Consider the following 20239-nt stretch of genomic DNA (forward strand, 5'->3'; position numbering starts at 1 on the left):
TTTTTTAGAAAACCATAAGTATAATAAAAATTGACCTGATTTTTGATTTTTCCAAGTTTTATGCATCATGTTATCTTGCCATTATTAGTAGTAATAGAACTTCTTGTTAGCCAATGGAATTAGAAGAAAAAATTCAAAAAAGAAGCAAAGTTATTATTTTCATTTGTCAGAATTGATAATCGGGAAACACCAAAAACACCTTAAAACTATTTGAAATGACAACTAATAAATAATTTTTAAATTTATATCTTTTGTATATGCCAACAAAAACATAAAATACTGTAGGATTCTTCTTATCCAGTGAAATCACAAAGGTATTCGTGAAATTAACTTAAAAAAAATTGAAGTAGAGAATCACAAAAATAAGATAATAAATATCTAATTTCACTTAAAATTTATAATTCATAATTATAACTTATAATTATTCATTTGCCAGTTTTTCATGTAGGGTTCCAACTTTGCCTGTTTGGATGTATTCATTGATGGAAGTTGAACATTCTCCTTAAAAGCTATAATACATGGTATTTGATTTCCAGTTTTTTGCTTCTTTAGAGAGGAGAAAAAAATGTAAATCTTGTGAGCCAATCATTATTTTTATTACTTTTCCTTCAAAATTTTACTGCAGTTTTGCCCAGCTACCATTTAATGATGTTTTTGGATGTAATTGAATCTTCTCAAAGCAATCAACCTGGTTAATATAAACAAAGATTATTCTTTGTTTTCACAATCATATGCCATTAAGTGTATTAGCCCATTTCTGTTGCTTATAACAAAATACCTGGAACTGGGTAATTAATAAGAAAACAAAATTTATTGCTTTCAGTTTCGGAGGCTGGGAAGATCAAAGTCCAGGGAACACATTGGTAAGGGCTCTGTCCTGGTAGTGACTTATAGGGATTGAGGGTATCACATTTCAAAAAGGTGGAGCAGAGAGAGAGAGACTCTCATGTGTTCTCCTTTTAAAGCCTTCAAAACCATGAGCATGACCACCATTATTAAGCCATTCACTAGGCATGGTTCTCAGAAACTAATCACCTCTTCAAGACCCCACCTCTCAATTACCATAATAGAATTTCCCACCCTCTTAACAGTGACAGTGGGGATCAAGCTACTAATACATAAAACTTGGGGGACACAATCCGTGTCATTAAGTTATGCAATCTTTAATTGAATTATGGAATTACAATAACAACTGAAACTAGCATAAACAGGTTTGGGAAGCACAATTATTCCTGATCCACACCTCAACTGATAGGGGCACATGTGCCCAAGTGTATTAGAGAGTAGCCCATTGGCCGTGAGTGCATATGTTTTTCAGGGGGAATACAGTTTTGGTTAATGCAGGGAATTAGTTAAGGGAGATGCTACAGTTTACTTAGGAATAAATTTAATGATAAATATTAAGGTTACATGTATATGTTGAAAACTAAAAAAAATGAAGCAAGGTACATCAAAAAATTTTGAATTAATGCAGAGATATTTCTAGTTTTTGGCTAGGAGGACTCACTGTCATAAAGATATCAGCCTTTCTTACATGAATCCATAGATGCAATGGAATTTCAATCAAAATACGATTTATTTTTAAAACTAACAGAATCATTAAAAAATATTTTCCCAAGAATCAAAAATGCAAGAAGAGTCAGGGATATTCTGAAGAAGTGTAATAAAAGGAACTTTCTCATTAACATATCCTGAAACCTATTGTAAAGTTATGGTGATAAAATCATCATGGTTATGGTGAAGGAAGGGAAAATTGTATCAATAGATTTCTAACCAGAGCTCAAAAATAAACTCAAATATTAATAAGAATTTAGTATATTTAACAAAGGAGGCATTTAACATAACTGCAGAGCAAACAGATTACTTCATCTATGATATTGAGACAACTGGCTAGTAATTAGGAAAGAAAAGTAAGTTGGTTTCATACTTCATTCATTACACCAGTATAAATTTCAAATGAGTCAAAAATATAAAGGTAAAAACAAAGTAAGGAAAGTAGAAGAAAATATGTATGAGCAGTTTTATATTCTTTGGGTAGAGAAAGTCTTTCATTTCATGAAACTCAGAAATCATAAAGAGGAAAAGTGAATAGATTTCACTTCATTAAAAAATTCTGTTCCACTAAACATAAGTAGGTTCAACAACATAACAAATGCAAAAAATGTCCAACAACAAACAACAAAACCTACATTACACACATGACAGTGATAATACCACTAAAATAGAAAGAGCTCTTAAAAACAAATAATAAACAAATGGATAAGATATAACAAGGAATTTGTGAAAGAAGAAATATAAAGAGGCCATATATGTAAAAAGAAACACAAATATAGAATTTTTAAAATCACCCATTGAGTTGGCAAAGTTGAAAATGATGCCTAGTTTTAACATGGGAAATAAGACATGCTCATGCCCTACCAGTGGGAGTATAAATTTCTACAGATGCTCTGGAAATCGGTAACAAAATTTTAAATGTATATACTCTTATATGTCCTTAATAATAAAAGCATACATATTTAGAGAAGTACAGAAAGATGGTCACTGGAGAATGTATATAGTAGTAAAAAATAGAAATCAATAGACACTGGTTAAATAAATTACGGTACATACATAAAATGGGTTACTACAAAGTCACTTAGAAAGATGACATATTTATACCTTTACTGACACGAAAAGAGGTCCTTTATATAATGTGCAAAGAGCAGGTTGCAAAACAACGTGTATTGAATTATTACTTTTATATAGAAGTATGTATAATATTGATCTTTATATATATCCAATTAGATATATAAATATATTTTATGTGTACAGTGGATGTCTTTGAGTGGTAGGATTAGGGGATTGTTTTAAATTTGTCATATATTTCCATATTATTTTATTTTTCTGTAATTCATGTTTTTTGTTTACAGAAAGTATGTAAAATAGTCAATTTAAGTCAAAGTGAGAAATATTTCATTGAATTTTATCTTTTTAGTTATAATGAAAATTCATCTTGTGCTAAAACATGATTTACATGTAATCAATGAACTTTTTTTTTTTTTTTTTTTTTTTTTTACCAAAAAATATGTAGAGTTAATGGGAAATAATTCTTAATTTTATTTCTACATGGTAAATAGTATTATATTTCTACGTATGTCTCAATCTAAATGTCAGAGAATTAAGGGCTAATAATTCAAGGCCCAGAGTTCCTGTATTGAACAGGAATACAGCGTGAGGTAGACTAGTTTCGGCTGTAAACAAGAAAAACCACAACTCGAACTGACTTATACAAGGGAATTTACTATATTATTAGAAGTTTAGATGAAAGGTAGGTTCCAGGCCTAGCTTAAAGTTGTGGTCCAATACTGTCATCAGGAACACAACTTATTTCTGTACCTCGACTACTTTACTGTCTTCAGCCCTGGCTTCAGACTAAATTGAGTGTCCTTATGCTTCTAAGATGGCTGTCAGTTGCAATTGTGACACATGCTTCCTGAGTTATGTCCATCAGGAGAGGAGGAGCAAAACCACTCTCCCAAGCACGGAATACAAGTCCTCCCTTCAGTCTGATGGGATCAAATTAGGTCACCTGGTCACCTACAAACCACTTGTATTTCCAGGATAATGTAATGCCATATGCCGATGGGCTTGAACTGATCTGCATCTATTTCTGAAGTTAGGGGTAGGGAGATATATGAAAAAATTGCAATTCTGTTTGTAACTGGGGAACGAATAACTCGTAGGTAACCAATTGTGTCCACTAACAATAGCATATATAGATTTTATTGTATTTACAAAGTACAGTCCAAAGTTCCATCTGATTCATCTCAATTGGCTGTTTATATTGATTAAATTCACTGGGTAAATTAGCAGATTATCCAAATCACTTTAATGATATATATTGCTTCTGTGAGTTAGAGTTTATGGATCAAGTGTAAACTCTCATCCAACTTAACATAAATGTCCCGTAACACAGTTCTCCCTAGAGATCTGGCTTTTAGTAGGCAGGTTAATTAAGTGAAAATAAAATAAAAAGAAGTTATTGCATTCTAGATACCTTTGTTACCATATTTGTAAAAAATCTTTCTTAGGATTTTTTTCTTTTTTTCAAATCCTAGGAGACAATGGTTTTTGTTCTGAAACCATAGCTCAACAACAGGTAGTATTGAGTAATGGATTGTGCCAGAAACAAAAGAATAAGCCAAAGGATAGTGATTAGAGAAAGCCTCACGTAAAAGCATTTGGATAAGTTCACAAAACAGAAATTCACAGAGATCTTGCTGTGAGTGGAGAAGAGGGACATGTTCTGGATCATAAATCTCCATAAGTTCAGGCATATACAATAGGTATAATGTTGAATTTGGTTTTCCTTTCCAACAAATCTGTCATTTATTGCCATGTCATAAGGAAGTAAACTGACACTTAATTTGGCATAATATTTAACTTATGCTGCAGCAGACCTATATTTCTTTAGTAAAAATTGACAGATTGTTTCCCACACATGAGCAAATGGAGGTGGGAGAAAATGGCTTTGTTATGTCCCTCTATGAGAGCTCAACATGCCATCCGACTCAAATCCTAATTGAATATTGACTGAAAGACAGCTTTGGGCTCTCCACATAGAAATAGAGGGGAAAATATGAAAAGCTCTTTGGACTAAATGGCAGATCCACAATTGTTTAGAACTGCCGCTTCAGGGGGGAAACGTGCTTCTGATTAATTAAAACAAGTACAAAATCTTAACCAGTGTCTGTAGACTTTGAAGGTCTATAATGCTGAATCATAATACACAGCAGTATGTAGGCTGCCTGTGGAAAGTAGATAGTAGAAAGAAATCCTTTCTTTTTCGCCATTGCCAGGCAAACAGGAAGGCTGGCAAATTATGTGGGGCTTTTGTAAAAACTCATAGGAAGTTGTTTCTAATCTGGCCATGGAAAAATGCTGAAGCAAATCACGTCCTTTGCAAATAAGATATTCTGCTTGTGTTAACAATATTCTTTGAAAAATCTGAAACCTCAAAGTACCTTATGGGAAAACATATCACTTCAAGGCAAGGTCAAGGCCAACACCCTTCATTTGGCAGTCACCCAGATATCTGCATTACCTGTGATAGGCCCTCTGTCCCAGTTCAGTGTTATTTCCATTGGAGCTACTCAGTACTACAGATCACTTTCAAAGGCTCCCTACTGCCTACCAAATAATGGACAACCTACAAAGCCTAGTAGCAGTCAAGATTTACCCTGTTTGGTCCCAGCCTACCTTCCCAATCATTGGCCTTTTACATGCTACTTGCTCTAGTTTTGTTCAGCTTCTGTCTTTGCTTATGAAGTCCCTAGGATACCTATTCTCCTGCCTCCCCTGGTCAAATCCTACCTATTCCTCAGCTGCAACTGCAGCCTCCTCCAGGAATGCAGCTGTGACCCTCTGTTAATTAATGAAGTATTCCACAGCCTTTAAGATGGTATAATGACATCGTGACCCAGGAATACTGGAATCTTACCTGAACCCAAAGTTTCCTATCCTCTCAGGAGAGCTACACGCACAGATAACAATGAAAAAAAAATCACTCTATATTTATTAGAACTTTGGAAGACTAGGCTACAGCATGAAGCCTTTTTCTACCCCTATGCCCAGATCTAAATCTTACCATCTCTGTCAACACATAAAAAAGATGATGGTACCCAAGAATGTGCAAGAAGAGACAGATGATTTGGAATCTTATGATCTCCTTTTAATGTAAGTGACTCTGGTTACTAATAAATGTGGTCCAATAACTTTTCTAGAATCTTATGATGGAGATAAGAATCTTTTCACTTGGGGAGAACTAAGGAAGAGCAGGGAGTTTGTCTGAATGTACCCTATTCTCTGGTGCCTGTGGAAACTTGGTTTTGAGGATGGAATCATGTGGGAAGGCAAATCCAAGATTCACTTTTAGTGTAGTTGGATACTCTAAGAAATTTTCTCTCCAGATTTTATTCCTACACCAGAAGTCAGGCCTCTTCTTCTGCCCTTCCACAGGCTTAATATAAACCTAGGTTGACTGTAGGGCTTGTGCCCTCTTGGGGCCTCATTAAGCTCCATCTGGATCCTCCAGGTCAGCTGGAACCTGAAGTGGAATCACACGTACATTTTCTGAAATTACCCCAGGTCTGTCTCTATGATCTTTACCCAGGGTGATTATGTTCTCCATGATGTTATTTATGTAGAATTGTTTTTGCACCTGCATAGGAAGGTATGAGAATACTGGTCACTGAAATTAAATGCAATTTAAAGGGCAGTCACCTTCCTTTGCATTTTTAAGATCTGTAAGTAAAACGAACATTCATACCACACACATTATGACAAATATGTAAAAATTACTCTAATAAAATGAAGACAAGTGTCAACAATTGCTCTAATGAAATGCCCTTGAACTATTGATTCAAGGCACTTCTACATATAGGCATTAATGTTCTGAGATTTTCTACAAATTTCCCCACAAAACTATAAAGATCATCTATGCTGGATAAAGTGTAATTTGTGACCTTTTCTCACAATGTGAAGACATTTATATTTCTCCTTTCTCTCCCTTCTCCATACCTTTCACACACTTCACTTAATCTTAAAGCACCACATTGGTCATGTCACTGCCCTGCTCAGAATTCTTCAGTGGTTCCCCGTTGCCCATAGGATGAATCTCCCCCACCAAACGCCTTTTCCCTGGTGTCAAAGGGCATCCACAATCATGAACCAACTTTTGTTCTTATTTCTCTTCTCTCCATACTGGAATCTTATACAGGTATCATCCTATTTGTGTGTTCACAGGTCTTCAAACTTGCTTTGTACTGTCTCATTTCTGAATAGTAGAAAGTATCTTTCTTTCCCCCACAAATAGGTCATACTGCTATATTTGATCTCAGTCAGCTTGAGGCTTAATTCGAATACCACTTCTACCATGCCTGGCTAAAGTCTATTTCATCTGTTAGGCAATAGAGGTATGATGACTAGAGCTCTGGAACTTTCCAGGGGCCTCAAACAAAAGTCTGAGATCCTAAATAAAATGCAAGATCTTCAAAATGTACAAATAAGAATGAAAAATCTAAATTAATAAATGTTCAATTAAATGACTTCTAAACACAAGACAACTCCGTTAATTGTTAAATGTAGTCCTTATAAAATATGGTTATCATTGAAAATAATCAGTGAGGCTGGTTTTACCAATTTGCAAGGATTCCAATGAATGCACCATGATTTTTGAGAAATCATAGTCATTCATTAACCAAGTTAGTTAAATGTTTTAAAAGCAAGATTGAAAACAATACATTCTATCATTTCCTAATAAAAAAGTTAAGTGGATGTGGAATTTGAAGTACATTTTAGTACATGTGTCATGAGGTGGGTGGACCCTCTAAAAGTGTGAATCACTATGGCTTTCGAAAGTCTGCCATGGGCCAGGCCATTATTAGTGTGAATCTGAGACCAACAGCACAGTGGGGGAAAAACCAAGATGTAGTTAAGAGGCCCGGGTTGGTGCTCTATAGATTTTCCCAACCAGTGGGACCTCTCTGGACCTCACTTTTGCCTGTTACAAAACAGGAATTTATAGTACATGTCCCACACTTACTCAAAAAGATTGTTCTAAGGAAGAAGTGAGGATATCTCAGTGGATATGCTACGAATGGTAAGGAATATTTACTACTGTTATCTAAATAATCAAGAATTCAACAATCACGAATCCATATATCACCTATTTTATTGAGCACCTATTATGTGTACACACTATCCATCAGACACCTGGGGAGACTAAATAAATGATCTCTGTAAGATCAGGGGAAAGAAACTGCTGTACACTGAAATAAGGTGTGCTGAATGCCCCAAGGTAGTTGACATAGCACAGGGTTAAGAGCACGGGCTGGAGTCAGGCCACGCAGGCCCTGACACTGCCCTACTGCTTACTAGATGTGTGACCTAAGACATGTTTTTATTTTTTTACCTGCTTTGCCTTGGTTTCCTCATCTGTAGGTTAGGATGATTAGTACCTATATTATAGGGTTACTATGAGCATTAAATGAGATAATGATTGTAAATGTATACAGCAGTGACTACACAGAGTAAACATCCAAAAATAGCTCACTATTTATTCCTGTCCATTATTTTAACTGAGTATCACCTTCTATCTAGGAGGTGTGTGTGTGGGGGGGCTTTTCAAGCAGGAATGCAAAGACATGGAGGCACAGGAGAGCCCGGAGTACAGGGATGTTAAGTGGTTTAATGGGCTGAAGCCAAAGGTATGTCAGGAAAACCACAGGATTTGAGGCTTTGCAGGGAGGGAGGACCCAATTATGCCATGCAACTGAGTTTAGATTTTATGCTGTGTAGGCAACAGAAAGCTACAGAAGAATTCTGAGCAAGGAAAGGCCCTGATTGGGTTTGTACTTCAACAAGATCCCTCAGGTAGCTGGGTGGAGTATGGGCAGAAATGGGGCAGAAAAAACAGAGGTTATTGTGAGTAATCATGAGAGCCCAAAGCAGGACATTAGAGATGAAGAGGAAGAGGAGGATAAAGAGATGAATATTTTCTCAGGAGGAGCATTAACAGGACAAGTGCATCCTTTGGAGGCAAGGATAAGCAACAGTGAAAATTGAAGGTTAAGTTGCACACTTCTGCCTTGGACAGCTTAGTCATATTGCAGTGCCACTGGGCCATTCAGTGAGTTAGAAAATAGAAAAAGAATCTAGGTGAGAAGATAAATTTTATTGTTGAATGGTCTGAGGATATCTAGGGAAGATGTCAATGCTCTCCCAAGTGTGGTCTGCAGACCTGTGCAATCTGTGAACTATTTGTTATTGGCCCTCGTCAAGACAAAGTGCTTGTACCAGAAATTACATCAACTTCATCACTAAGCATGCTATTCAATTCAGCTGGCTTTTTTTTTTTTTTTTTTTGTAGCAAGACTTTCTTGCAGAAGAAAGCAGTGAGTTGATTTACATTCTAGTCCAAGTCCTTATCTCACTATACAGACCCATAACAAAGTTTTCATAGACCTGCAGCAGTCTGTAGCCACACTTTAACAGCACCGATGCAAATATCTAGAAGTATGGGGTTGGTGGTCTGGTGAGGGGTCTCTGCTGGAGACAAAGATTTGAGAAGAGGAAGTGTAGAGATGTTAGTAGCTAAAGCCATCGTTAGTTGGGAGTTGTATGAAAGAGAGCTTATTAGTGTGTTAGGGTGATGTGCCATAACACATAACCATAAACTGGGGGGCTTAAACAACAAATTTATCATTGGAGGCCAGAAGTCCTAGAGCAAGGTGTAGGCCGAGCTGGTTCCTTCTGAGGGTTGTGAGAAAGAATCTGTCCCATGCCTCTCTTCCTAGCTTTGGGTGGTTTGCTGCAATCTTTGGTGTTCTTTGCTTGCAGAAGCATCAGCCCAACCTCTGCATTCCTCTTCACAGGGTGTTCTCTCTGTGTGTGTCCAGATTTCCTCTTATAAGGACACCAGTCATAATGGATTAGGGCCCACCCTAATGACCTCATCTTAATCTACCTATTTCCAAATATGGTCACATTCAAAGGTACTGGGGATTAGTACTTCCACATATGAATTTTGGCAGGATGGAGACCTAGAAAACATCCACATTTAAAATTCAGACATTCCCCATATCCTGCCTTATGCTATTCTACATAGGTCCCCCTCAACTTTTCAACCAGATTGCTAGATTCCCAGAGGTCAGGAAGGCTGTCTAAAACGTCTTTGCAGTTTTGCCTACAGGATCTATTGAGTTTCTTGTACGTAGAAGTGGCTCAAAACAATGTTGCCTGATGATGTATAACAAACAAAAATTGAATATGGAAGAGCCTCCAAGTAATGTTTTGAACACAGTATGTTATGACACACTGCCTTATAGACAACAGTTGCTGTACTTGTCAGAAAAATCGCCAAAGTAGATGTTCAAGATATATTTCAACTCATTTGCTTAAACTCTATGCCTTCCGTTCACACCACAAGGCTGTTTTTCTACATGAGCAACAGAAGGCATAATTATTTGCAAGAATTTTCAATGTTTTCCCTTTGCTTTCTTATGTGGCACAGTGGATTCCCTGGACCACTCTGTATGTTTCCCAAAATCCCATTGTCTTTTTGAAAACACTACAGTTTCTGGAGAGTTTGCAATCTAACATGTGTTCCTGGAACACTTATGGATAAAAAAAGTTAACTTCAAAATATCTCAGAACTTTCCTCTTCAGAGTGATTCTGAGAAACACCACGTTAAATTCATATTTTTCTCCCATAGGCTGCTAAAAGAACATCAATACATCATCAATTTACTCCATAGTTCTCAATTTTAGAATAGTAGCTGGCAGATTCTAACACTTGAGGACTTGATAATACAATTTATTTTTCAAACCTCTCTCCTGCTTGTTAAAACAAAAGGAATGACATAGCAAGGGTAATTTTCCCTTCAACTAGTGAAAAGTATCAGAAAAGTCCATACCTAAGAAGCACTTTTCCTTTTTTAACAGATATTTCATTACTATCATATTCTTATTACTACACCCAATATGCAATAGCTCTGAAGTTATTTATTTTTATCCTAACTACATCCAGAAAGGACTTTAGACAGCTCACAATAAAAGAACAGAGAAAAAAATGCCAAAATCCCATAAGAGAAAAAAAGAAGAGAAAAGCAGCATATTTATGTGTTTAAATATATAAAACTTATAGATCCTATGATACAACTTTGGCAACATTGTGACTGATGGTATTTTAAACAGCCTAACAAGCTAAGTCAAATAAAACTTACTAAAGAAGATGGAAACTTAGCTCTCACTTTGGCTCTTTCTGATTTTGATATTTGGCCCCTTAAATACACCCTATGGTGATTCAAGTTCAGCTGGGATTCAGCCATTGCAAGAATTCACAATTGCTTATGGCCTTTAAAAGAAGACTTTTCTCTATAATTAATATAGAAAGTTATCAATTGTTGGTATAAATAAGCCATGTTGGGAGGTAATTGATAGTATGTTTCTGCAACATAAATTATTTTGAAGCCATTTGGTAATTGGTTCACTCTTCATGTTTTCAACTGAGAAGTTTTATAAAAGTAAATAAGTTATGTCTCTATAATAGAGGCAGACTGTATTTAAGACTCTTTCACTTCCTCTTAGAAACCTTCCAGAAAACAAAGCATGTGAATTCTCCACAGTAGAGCACTTACTGAGCACCTACAATTTGCCAGGCACTGTTTTGTGAGATGAGAAATCAAAGAGCAGTAAAATGTCATCCCCGCCTTTGGGGTTCTTATAGTCTAGTGGGAGAGAGGCATACACATGAGAGGTAATTTAAATGTAATGTATAGGAGATAAAGTGGCAATAGACCAGGGGGCTGTGGGAGCACTTAGTCCAATGTAAGGTTTGGGCAAGATTTCCTGAAGGAGATAACACCTGAGTCAATTAAAGGATGAACAAGAGTGACTCAAGTGAAAAATGGCGAGAAAGACATTCTAGAATGAAGAAGAGCATAAGCAAAGTTATTGTAGCTATAAAATAGTACGGCAGAGTTTGGTCGACAAAAATGCGGGAATGCTATTATTACTGCTACTGATAACATTTGCTCAATGTTTACCCATGTTAGGGACTGTTAAGCAATTAACATGTTTTTTCTCTTGTGATCCTTGATATTATTTTCTCCCCATTTTACAGATGAGAAAATTAAAAAGTAAAAGATTGGATAACATGCCTCAGGTCACAAAGCTGACTAGGGATTTGAACCAGGGACTGATGGCCTACAGAGTTGTAGGTCTTAGTCACTGTGCTCTACTGCACATTATTGACTTATGTGAGTCTTCCTTTGCCTATATATGAAGTTTTATATATAAGGACACTTCAAAAAGTTCATGGAAAGATTCATAGTCTTTTAGTTCTATTTTTCCATAAACTTTTTGAAGTACTCTCGTATATATACATAGAATTAGTCAAATGTACTTAAAATTTATTCTTTACACAAACATAAAAACATATTTTGTGACTTCATTTGTAATGGCAATAGTCAATATCATCAATGCAAACTAACATTTTAAGAAAAGCTATTTGGATCAAGACAAAAATATCAAGCAAGGCTTGAAAAAGGCAGGTGACCTATTCAATAATAGCAAGCATAATGGGGAGAAAAAAAGGTTATGTGGAGAATAAGGAACTCTGAAGGACCCACCATCTACTAGTTGAGTGACCCGAGACCCTAGATCAGAGTCTTCTGCTAACTTGAAAGTTTTCCCATGTATGTGTGCTTGGCTTTAGTCATTTAGACAAATCTCCTGGGAATCCTATGCATGCTGCTTTTGTCTAAAGTGGGCCTTTGAAGCCAGGATAATGGGCTCCTGTTCTTTGTCCAAAGAAACATTATTAAAACATCTCAACAAAAGAGAGAGAACGGGGATATACTGTACCCTCGACTCCATCTGGTTTGTAGACTATGCAATAAACATAACCACCTGCCTTCTGGGTCTGCTTTTCATGTCGATGATGAAGATGATTGCAATAATGAATATAAGGCTTGCTGTGGCCAGTACTTCATATATATTAACTTGCTCAATCCTTTCACAGATAAAAATATACAACATTGCACATATCAACTTAGTAATAACAAGAGCTCACACTTACATTGCAATTACCTCATGCCAGACATTGTTCTAAGAGCTTTACTATATTATCTCACTAAATTTCCACAAGAACCCAGTGATGGAGGTACCACAGCTCTCCCCATTTTACTGATAGGTAAACTTAGCCTCAGAGAGCAAGTGAACTGCCCAAGATCACAGAGCCAGTGAGGGGTATAGGCAGGAAGCAAACCGTGGCATTCTAGTTTCAGTGTCTATGTTCTTAACCACTGTCCTTCACTGTCCATCAAAATGTCAATAGTAATGACCAGAATCAAACCATTGGCTGACTTCATCCCCCTTTTTTACCTATTAAGGATAGAAAAGTAACTTTATCACACCCTTGGACTAACAAATTAAAAAATAATAAGATAATTCTGATTATCATCCCTCCAATTCTGCAGAAACTATAATTCTGATACTAAAAGGAAACTATTATAGTTGCCAGAGACAAGGAACATAGAGTTCCAAATTACAGATCCTTTTCTTGGATGCTTTACAGTGGCCAGAGTCAGACCACTGGTATTTGTTAAGCAATGGTAAGAAGAGGTGGTATTGGCAAGAATCAGACAGCGGATGTCCTACCATCCAGATATATATGGTGACCCTCTTGGAACAAGTATAATATAGTTAAAAGTGATTAGCATTCCATTATTTAAGTGATGGCTGGGTAGTCTTATTAAGGGAGGCCAGAAATTCAGATTTTTTTATGTGAAATATCTTGATAATTTTAAATGTTGAGAACTAATTCAAAGATTTTTTAAATGCTGTGTAGACCAAGAACATTTGTGGGTCAGTTGCAACCCATAGGCCAGTTTACAATCTCTCATGCAGTCTGTAGTCTTGTAAACTTTTGAGATCTCACCTCCTCAACTGAAAATTTAAATAGTTGGACTAATTGAACTAACTTTCTTTGAAGACAGTGCCTTATTTTGTACTACAAAAATATACCAAATACAAATTTGAGTTAACTTATAAGTCTTGGTAATGAGCAACCTCATTGCTCAGGAACAACTATTATTATATCTGGAGGGCACATTAGAAATTATCTGAATTTTCCCTATTCCCCTCTTCATATGACAGATGACGAAATTACCCAGAGACAGATGACTTGCCTACTATTTATTAGTGGCAGTATTTGAGATCAAACACAGGTTCCAATATATATTCTTTCCTCTCATCAGCTAACTTTTTAAAAAAAATATTCTATAGAGGAAGTCATTTGAACTCCTAGATCCAGCCATATCTGTAGCCACATCTGTACTGGTCTTTTAAAATTACATGCACCAATTCCCCCCGTTCCCCCAACTGTTTTCAGTTTAGCCACTTGAGTTGGGTTTCTGTCACTTGGAACCAAAAGAATCTGACTAATAATGTCAAACAAGCAATGACTCTTTTCCACATTCCTCCTACCTCATGCTCTTTGCCAGACTGGAATACCTGTCTTTTCTTATGCTTATACAAATCATACTAATTCTTCAAGACCTAACCCTAGTCTATTTCCTACATGAAGTTTCCCCTACTATTATATCCAACCCTGTGTGTGCATGTACTCTCTCTCCCTTCCCTATTTTAGTTCTTGTAGTCAGCATCTTACAATTAAATGCTTTCTTATTTTCAACTTATTTGACATGTATGTATGTTTTCTTCCAAACCAGAACATACGCTCCACCAGTTTAGGCACCATATCTCACAAAACATTTGGGTTCTGCTACCAAGCCCAGGAGAGTACTCAGTACAGTGGGTAACTGGTCACTTATTTAGAATTTAGTTCTAAGTTAGAAACTCTGCTGATTATTCCAGCTTAAGTTATATTGACACCTGGCACAATCACAAATACCGGTGATATTTCAACATGATAGCCTATGACTGTGTATTGAATTTGCTTTCGCAGGAGAAAGATCTCTGAATCATTTTACTTTTATCATTTTACAGAGTAGAATTCCTCAGGAATGAAAGATTTAATTTCCTTTATTTTTTAGTCCAGTTTTAGGGAAGCACAAGGCTATTCCAGGTATGTAATGAGGCGAGAGCCTCTCATTACTTTTTCAGTATTCTGCATCTTCAGGAAATCTCTGCTAGTGCCAGTGAATAACAGTTCCTTCCCATGGCACCAAGGAGATTGGAGGGAAAATGCCAAAAAGCACATTTATACAATTCAATTATTCCCCTGATGAAGAGAGAAACACATAATTTTGGTTGAAGGAAACCTGGTTTAATAGTCACTTAGTTCTCTCAAAAGGTTAGAGTATCATATTTTTTTAAATAGAAATTACATATTGCATTGACGAAGCAAACCTTAAGAATTTTGAATAGTAGAGAAAACCAAGTGCCCCAAAGCATATCTGAATGGATGAGTCACTATTATTGATCTAAAATACACACACACACACACACACACACACACACACACACACACACACACACACACACACACTCCACTAGTATTAGGTCTCTACATCTTAAATTTTATGAAAGATATAGCTTTTGAATCTTGCCCAAATAAAGTAAGTAAATAAATAAAGATGGAATTAGAATTTCCCCTTTCTCTCATCATATACATACCTACACACCTACATGTGCACACATAATATTTGTTTTAGACCGTAAATGTAATCTAGGCATTACAAATAGTTCCTATCCAATTAACAAAACTGGTCATGTCAATCTAAATATTACACCAAATTGTTTCCAACACCCTGTTTTTCCCTTTGTATGTGGTCTAGCTATAAGAAACTAATTCACGTGAGGTAGCCACCCATCACCATTACTACATAATTTAGAAACATATGGTAGAACTTTGCCAGGCCAACTTGTAGGTTTTCACTCTATCATTCTGACAAAAGAAGGGGAAGAAAAGGCAAAGAACTGCTGTCATTTATAAGATGCTGAAACATGTTGTGACAGTCTGGTGGGGAGATTTTTGTTTTGGTCATAAGTTATCTCTACCACCGTGTTATATTTAGATTCAGAGTAATGCAAGCAAATAGACCGATAAATGATAAAATAATTATTTTTCACATAATTTGTTGAAAGTCCCCTCTTTTAATTGGGAAGATTGTTGGAATGCCCAGGTACTCTTTTTCTCAGTAAAAGTGAAACCAAAGTAATTATCAAAATTTTCCAAACAATGGCACCTTTTTTCTCTGCTCCTTCCTGATTGTTCTTCTGGGCTAGAACCTTTTTTTTTTTTTTTTTTTTTTTCTTTTAGTTTGAACCACATAGAAAGCCTGATACAGTCTGGTGTTTAGATTTGCCAGCTAAAGCCATCTCTCTCCTTCCTATTCTTTGTGAGGTTACTAGCCAAATGTCTATTTTGTCCACGTCAACTGTTTGATAGGTGCCTAGAGGAGGAGGGGCAGCCCTCTTTCTACTCAAATAGAAATAACTCTGGGTAAAGAAGGACACTTGACATTGTCAGGGTGCTGGTGTTCTGCTTTATCCTAGAATTTTTCTAGCCAGTGCCTCACATTCAAAAGATAGAATTTGGAATCAGAATGTCCCATGCCTCAATTTCCACTCTTTTACCTATCTACATATGAGAGTACTTCAAAAAGTTTGTGGAAAAATAGAATTGAAGTATAAGTCTTTCCACAAACTTTTTGAAGTATGCACATAGTATTTTAGGCAAATTACAAAACCTCTCAAGTCTCAGTTTTCTCTTCTATAAATGAGGATGGTAATTTGTACATTGTTAGGGTTATTAGGAAAATTTAAAATGATCAAAGAACAGAAAAATGAATTTAGGAAAAAACTAATGAAATCTGAATAAACTACAGACTTTAGTTAATAATAATGTATGAATATTGGTTCTTTGATTGTCACACATGTACCGTATTACTGTAAGATATTAATAAAAAGGGAAACCGGGTGTGGGGTATATGGGAAATCTTTGTACTAGTTTCTCAATTTTTCAGTTAATCAAAAACTGTTCTAAAAAATAAAGTATTTTTAAAAAATGATTTAAGTGAAGTGCCTTGCACATAATTACCATTAAAAAATGGTAACTAGCATTATGATGCAGACTATTTGCTTTCATAAGGTGCATTATACTCTGTACAATATGATCTTTTCTTCATTCAGCAATTCCTTTTCACAGTGAGATTTCTCTGACTCTCTCTCTCTCTGACCTCCATGTTACTATATCCTACATCCCTACAATTTCTCTGGCTTTTTCTAGTTCATTTCTATTCTCCTACAAACTCATGTTTAGTTTACAACTAGTTTATATATCTTCAAAAGTAATTGTAGCTCATCAATTCTATGATCATGCAAACTTTCAAATTACTTGCAATGCTCAGTAATTTTTTTTTTTTTTATTAAATGAGAGTCCAAGAAAAAGCAAAACATGCCTTTTATAGAAAAGCATTAATAATTTAAAGGTATAGCAATGGAAAAGCTTATTTTCTTTGGTAGTAAGGAGATATATATTCAGCTTCCCAGTGTAACCAATAGCACTGGGGAAGTTTTACCAGGATATGTACTCAGCAATAATTTGCTGCAATAACTAAGAATAGTGTAACCAAATGCCAGTGTTATCAACTTGTCGTGCAGTCTCTCTGATGTTAGGGTCATGTGTGAAAACAGACCTTAACTACAAAAACTACAGCTTTGAATGGATTCAGGTAAAACATACAACCAGATCAGAAAAACTTGGCCTCATGATGATTTTTTTCAGGTGTCTGAGGTCCTGTTTAGGACTGGGTCTCTATGGGATTTCTTTCTTCGTTCTAGTGCTGAACTTAAGCATCTGTTCAAAGAACAGAGCTCTAGAGCCTTTGTCTGAAAAATGGAAGATTTTTTTCAAGTCACAACAGTTTTCATTGCCAAAGGAATAGGACACCTTTGGTTGGTGCTGTTACTAATGGGATAGATTTTAGAGGCAGAATTTCCAATGCTATAAAGACACAATTACCCTAATAATTCCAAGATGAAATTTGAAGTATCAGGCCCTTTGGGCCCAACACTCAACCTTAAAAGAATATCCAAAAAACTTGTTACTCTGAAGATACTTTTGCTCTACTGTAATACAAGATACAGGTTGAAAAACCAATGGGCCATGGATGGGGATGGGGAGTGGTGTGTAGCCCACCTGCTGTCCCTCAAACAGGAAATGAATTTTGTTTTTTAATAAAACTGATATCCAAGCTTGTGATAGCTGAATAAATCATGAGTGCTGGGTTGTCTGTGTACACATGTGAGCAAAACAAACAGAGAAATCTGTGCTAACTCAGATAAGGGTGGATAAATACGGAAAAATCGAACACTCCAGCAACATATAACTGTTAAATGGCAGCAACCGAGAAATTAACTATTTTAAGGAACTAGTCTCACAACCTTGATGGGGTTGAGCTGGCTTCTCACATCGCCCCTCTAGGGGCTTGACTGGCTTTTCTGATAGCTCAAGTGCTGTAGATTCATTTAAGAGATACAGAACAGAATGCTGACTTTCTTCACTAACTCACTCCAACCGGGTTCCTGACTGCTTCGCTTCTGGTCCTCAGCCATTGCCCCTCATCCTGTAGTACTCCTCCCACCTTCTCTGGCTGGAGAACAGCTGAGACACATTAACAGCTTTCTTCCACTTCAAAAGCAGCCCGAGCCGCCTCAGCCCTGCCCCAGCCTCCGACACAAAAAGCTTTTGATGCCTATAATTGTAAGGCATTTTGCAGCTGCACTTTATCAAGGCAGCAGTGGCAGGGCTTGAAGGGCCTCCGCGAGCCAGAAGGTGGCGGCGAAGTCACCTTGGGAAGAGAGGAGAGGGTCAAAGGGAGGAAGGGAGAGGGGCACACCACGGTGCTAGGATCACAGGGCGTGCCCCTACTCTAGGGTCAGTGAAGAAAGACAAGGGACTGGAGAGAACTCCGGCTACAGGGAAGCAGTGCCCGAGGGCCCTTAGGCGACCCTAGTCCGTGATCAGCTGACCCGGCCAAGGAAAGGAGGGTGCCCTTCGCAGAGTCACGGGAAGCTTCGCCTTCCGGGCTTTCCTTCTCCGCCTGCCCTGCGGTTGCTCGGTGCCCCGGCGAGCCGAGCGCTGCTCCAAGGCGCTCTTCTCCCTCCACATCGGCGCCCCCACCTGCCGGGGCCCCCGCCCGCCGAGCGCACGCCCAGGAGGGCGGGCCCGGAGCTGAGCGCAGCCGCCGGCCGCTGGAGAGCGCTGGGAGCCCTGCAAGCGAGCAAGGCCTCTCCGGGCGCCGCGGGCTGCAAGTCACGCCCGAGCCTCCCGGGCTACAAATCGGGACCTGCCTGCCTCGCTCCCCTGCGCTCCGGGGCAGGGAGGCCCGGGCACGCGGCGCTCCAGGCTCCTCTCCGGTCCCAGGCAGCTCCCGGCGCGCTCTGGACTGGGCTGGGCCGAGCCTGGCCGAGGGAAGGAGGCCTCCTCGTAGCCCCTTCCCCAGGGCGCGGTCTACACCTTCTTCCGCTCCTCCTCGCCAGCTGCGCCGCCAGCTCCCATTGTTCGCCCCGCCCGCCCGCCCGCCCGCCCGGCGACGTCCTGGCGCTGCTCCCTGGGCCTCCCAGGCGCACCTACCTTCTGCTGCCGGCGAGCCATGTCGGTGGGCTGCTTGGCGTTGAAGGGGTAGGCGATACAGCGCATCACGAACACATAGAGCTGCAGCCTCTTCTTCCTCTCCTCCTCCTCCTTCTGCAGCCGCTCCAACTCTTCCTTCTCTTTTTCGCTCACCACCGACGGGCTGGGGCTGGAGGGCCGGCCGCCGCCTGCACGGCTGCTGGGCTGCAGCCCCCCGGCCCCGCCGCCGCTGCTCGCGCCGCTGCCCCCGCCGCCGCCCGCGCCCACCCCGGCCCCGGCGCCGCCGCCGCCCCCCAGCCCGGCGCCGCCAGCCGAGCCCTCGCTGGTGCGGCTGGGAGACAGGCGCGCGCCGGACGCGGCCGAGCCGAGCACCTCCTTGCCGCCTTCCTCCTCCACGATCTCATCCGATTCCTCTTCGCTGGACGAAGGGTCCAGCATGGTGGCGCCTGGGAAGGGGGGGTCCCTGGAACCCCCGGCTTGGGGTGCAAAAGGTGGGGGGCGCTGGAGGCAGCCGGGGGTCGGCTCTCCCGGGCGGGCTCTTCTCCCCGGGTCAAGGAGCGAGCGCGCTGCTGCTCAGCCTCGGCCGCCGCGACTGCTTCCTCCGCCGGCGATCGCGAGCAGGGCTCAGACCCAGGAGCGCGAGGGGAGGAGGGGAAGGGAGAGGTGCGTCCGTGGACCCGAGGTGGGCAAGTGCGAGAATCAATTGCGAGCCCCGAGCCCGCACCCGGATGCCATCTGCAGCCGCTGAAGGAGGCGCCTCCAGAAAAGATGCCGAGTGTTGCAAGCTGTCGATGCAGCCAAGAGCCGAAGAGGCATCTTGCCGATTGGGGAGGGAGCGGCGCTTACGTGTTTATTGGCTTAACTCTCCCGTGTCCGCGGCGTAAAGGGCGGCTGCAGAGGACTGGAGTGGGGGAGAGCGTGGAGCGTCCCCAAAGCCTCAGAGTCTCAGTACTCGGGACCCTAAGGCGTTCTCACCCTCCTCGCCTCCTCCCCTTTGGGGATAATTTCCTCCTTGAGCCCCAGCTCTCGTCGTCTCGACCCTTCTTCCCCTCCCGTGGACAAAAAGTTCTCGGGGGAGGGAGAGAAAGAGAAACC

General features: G+C 39.4%; 1 protein-coding gene across 3 annotated transcripts in view; it reads right to left on the reverse strand.

The window, feature by feature from the left end:
* Nucleotides 1-19582, reverse strand: part of CADPS (calcium dependent secretion activator) — a 431225-nt gene extending 411643 nt beyond the window's left edge. For all 3 annotated transcript variants that reach the window (XM_063113329.1, XM_063113327.1, XM_063113328.1), the window contains exon 1: nucleotides 19145-19582. In XM_063113329.1, the coding sequence (XP_062969399.1) occupies nucleotides 19145-19582 (438 nt within the window). The remainder of the gene's footprint in view (nucleotides 1-19144) is intronic.
* Between the last annotated feature and the right edge of the window lie 657 nt (nucleotides 19583-20239).

Source organism: Cynocephalus volans, chromosome 11 (assembly GCF_027409185.1).
Source record: "Cynocephalus volans isolate mCynVol1 chromosome 11, mCynVol1.pri, whole genome shotgun sequence".
NCBI lineage: Eukaryota > Metazoa > Chordata > Mammalia > Dermoptera > Cynocephalidae > Cynocephalus > Cynocephalus volans.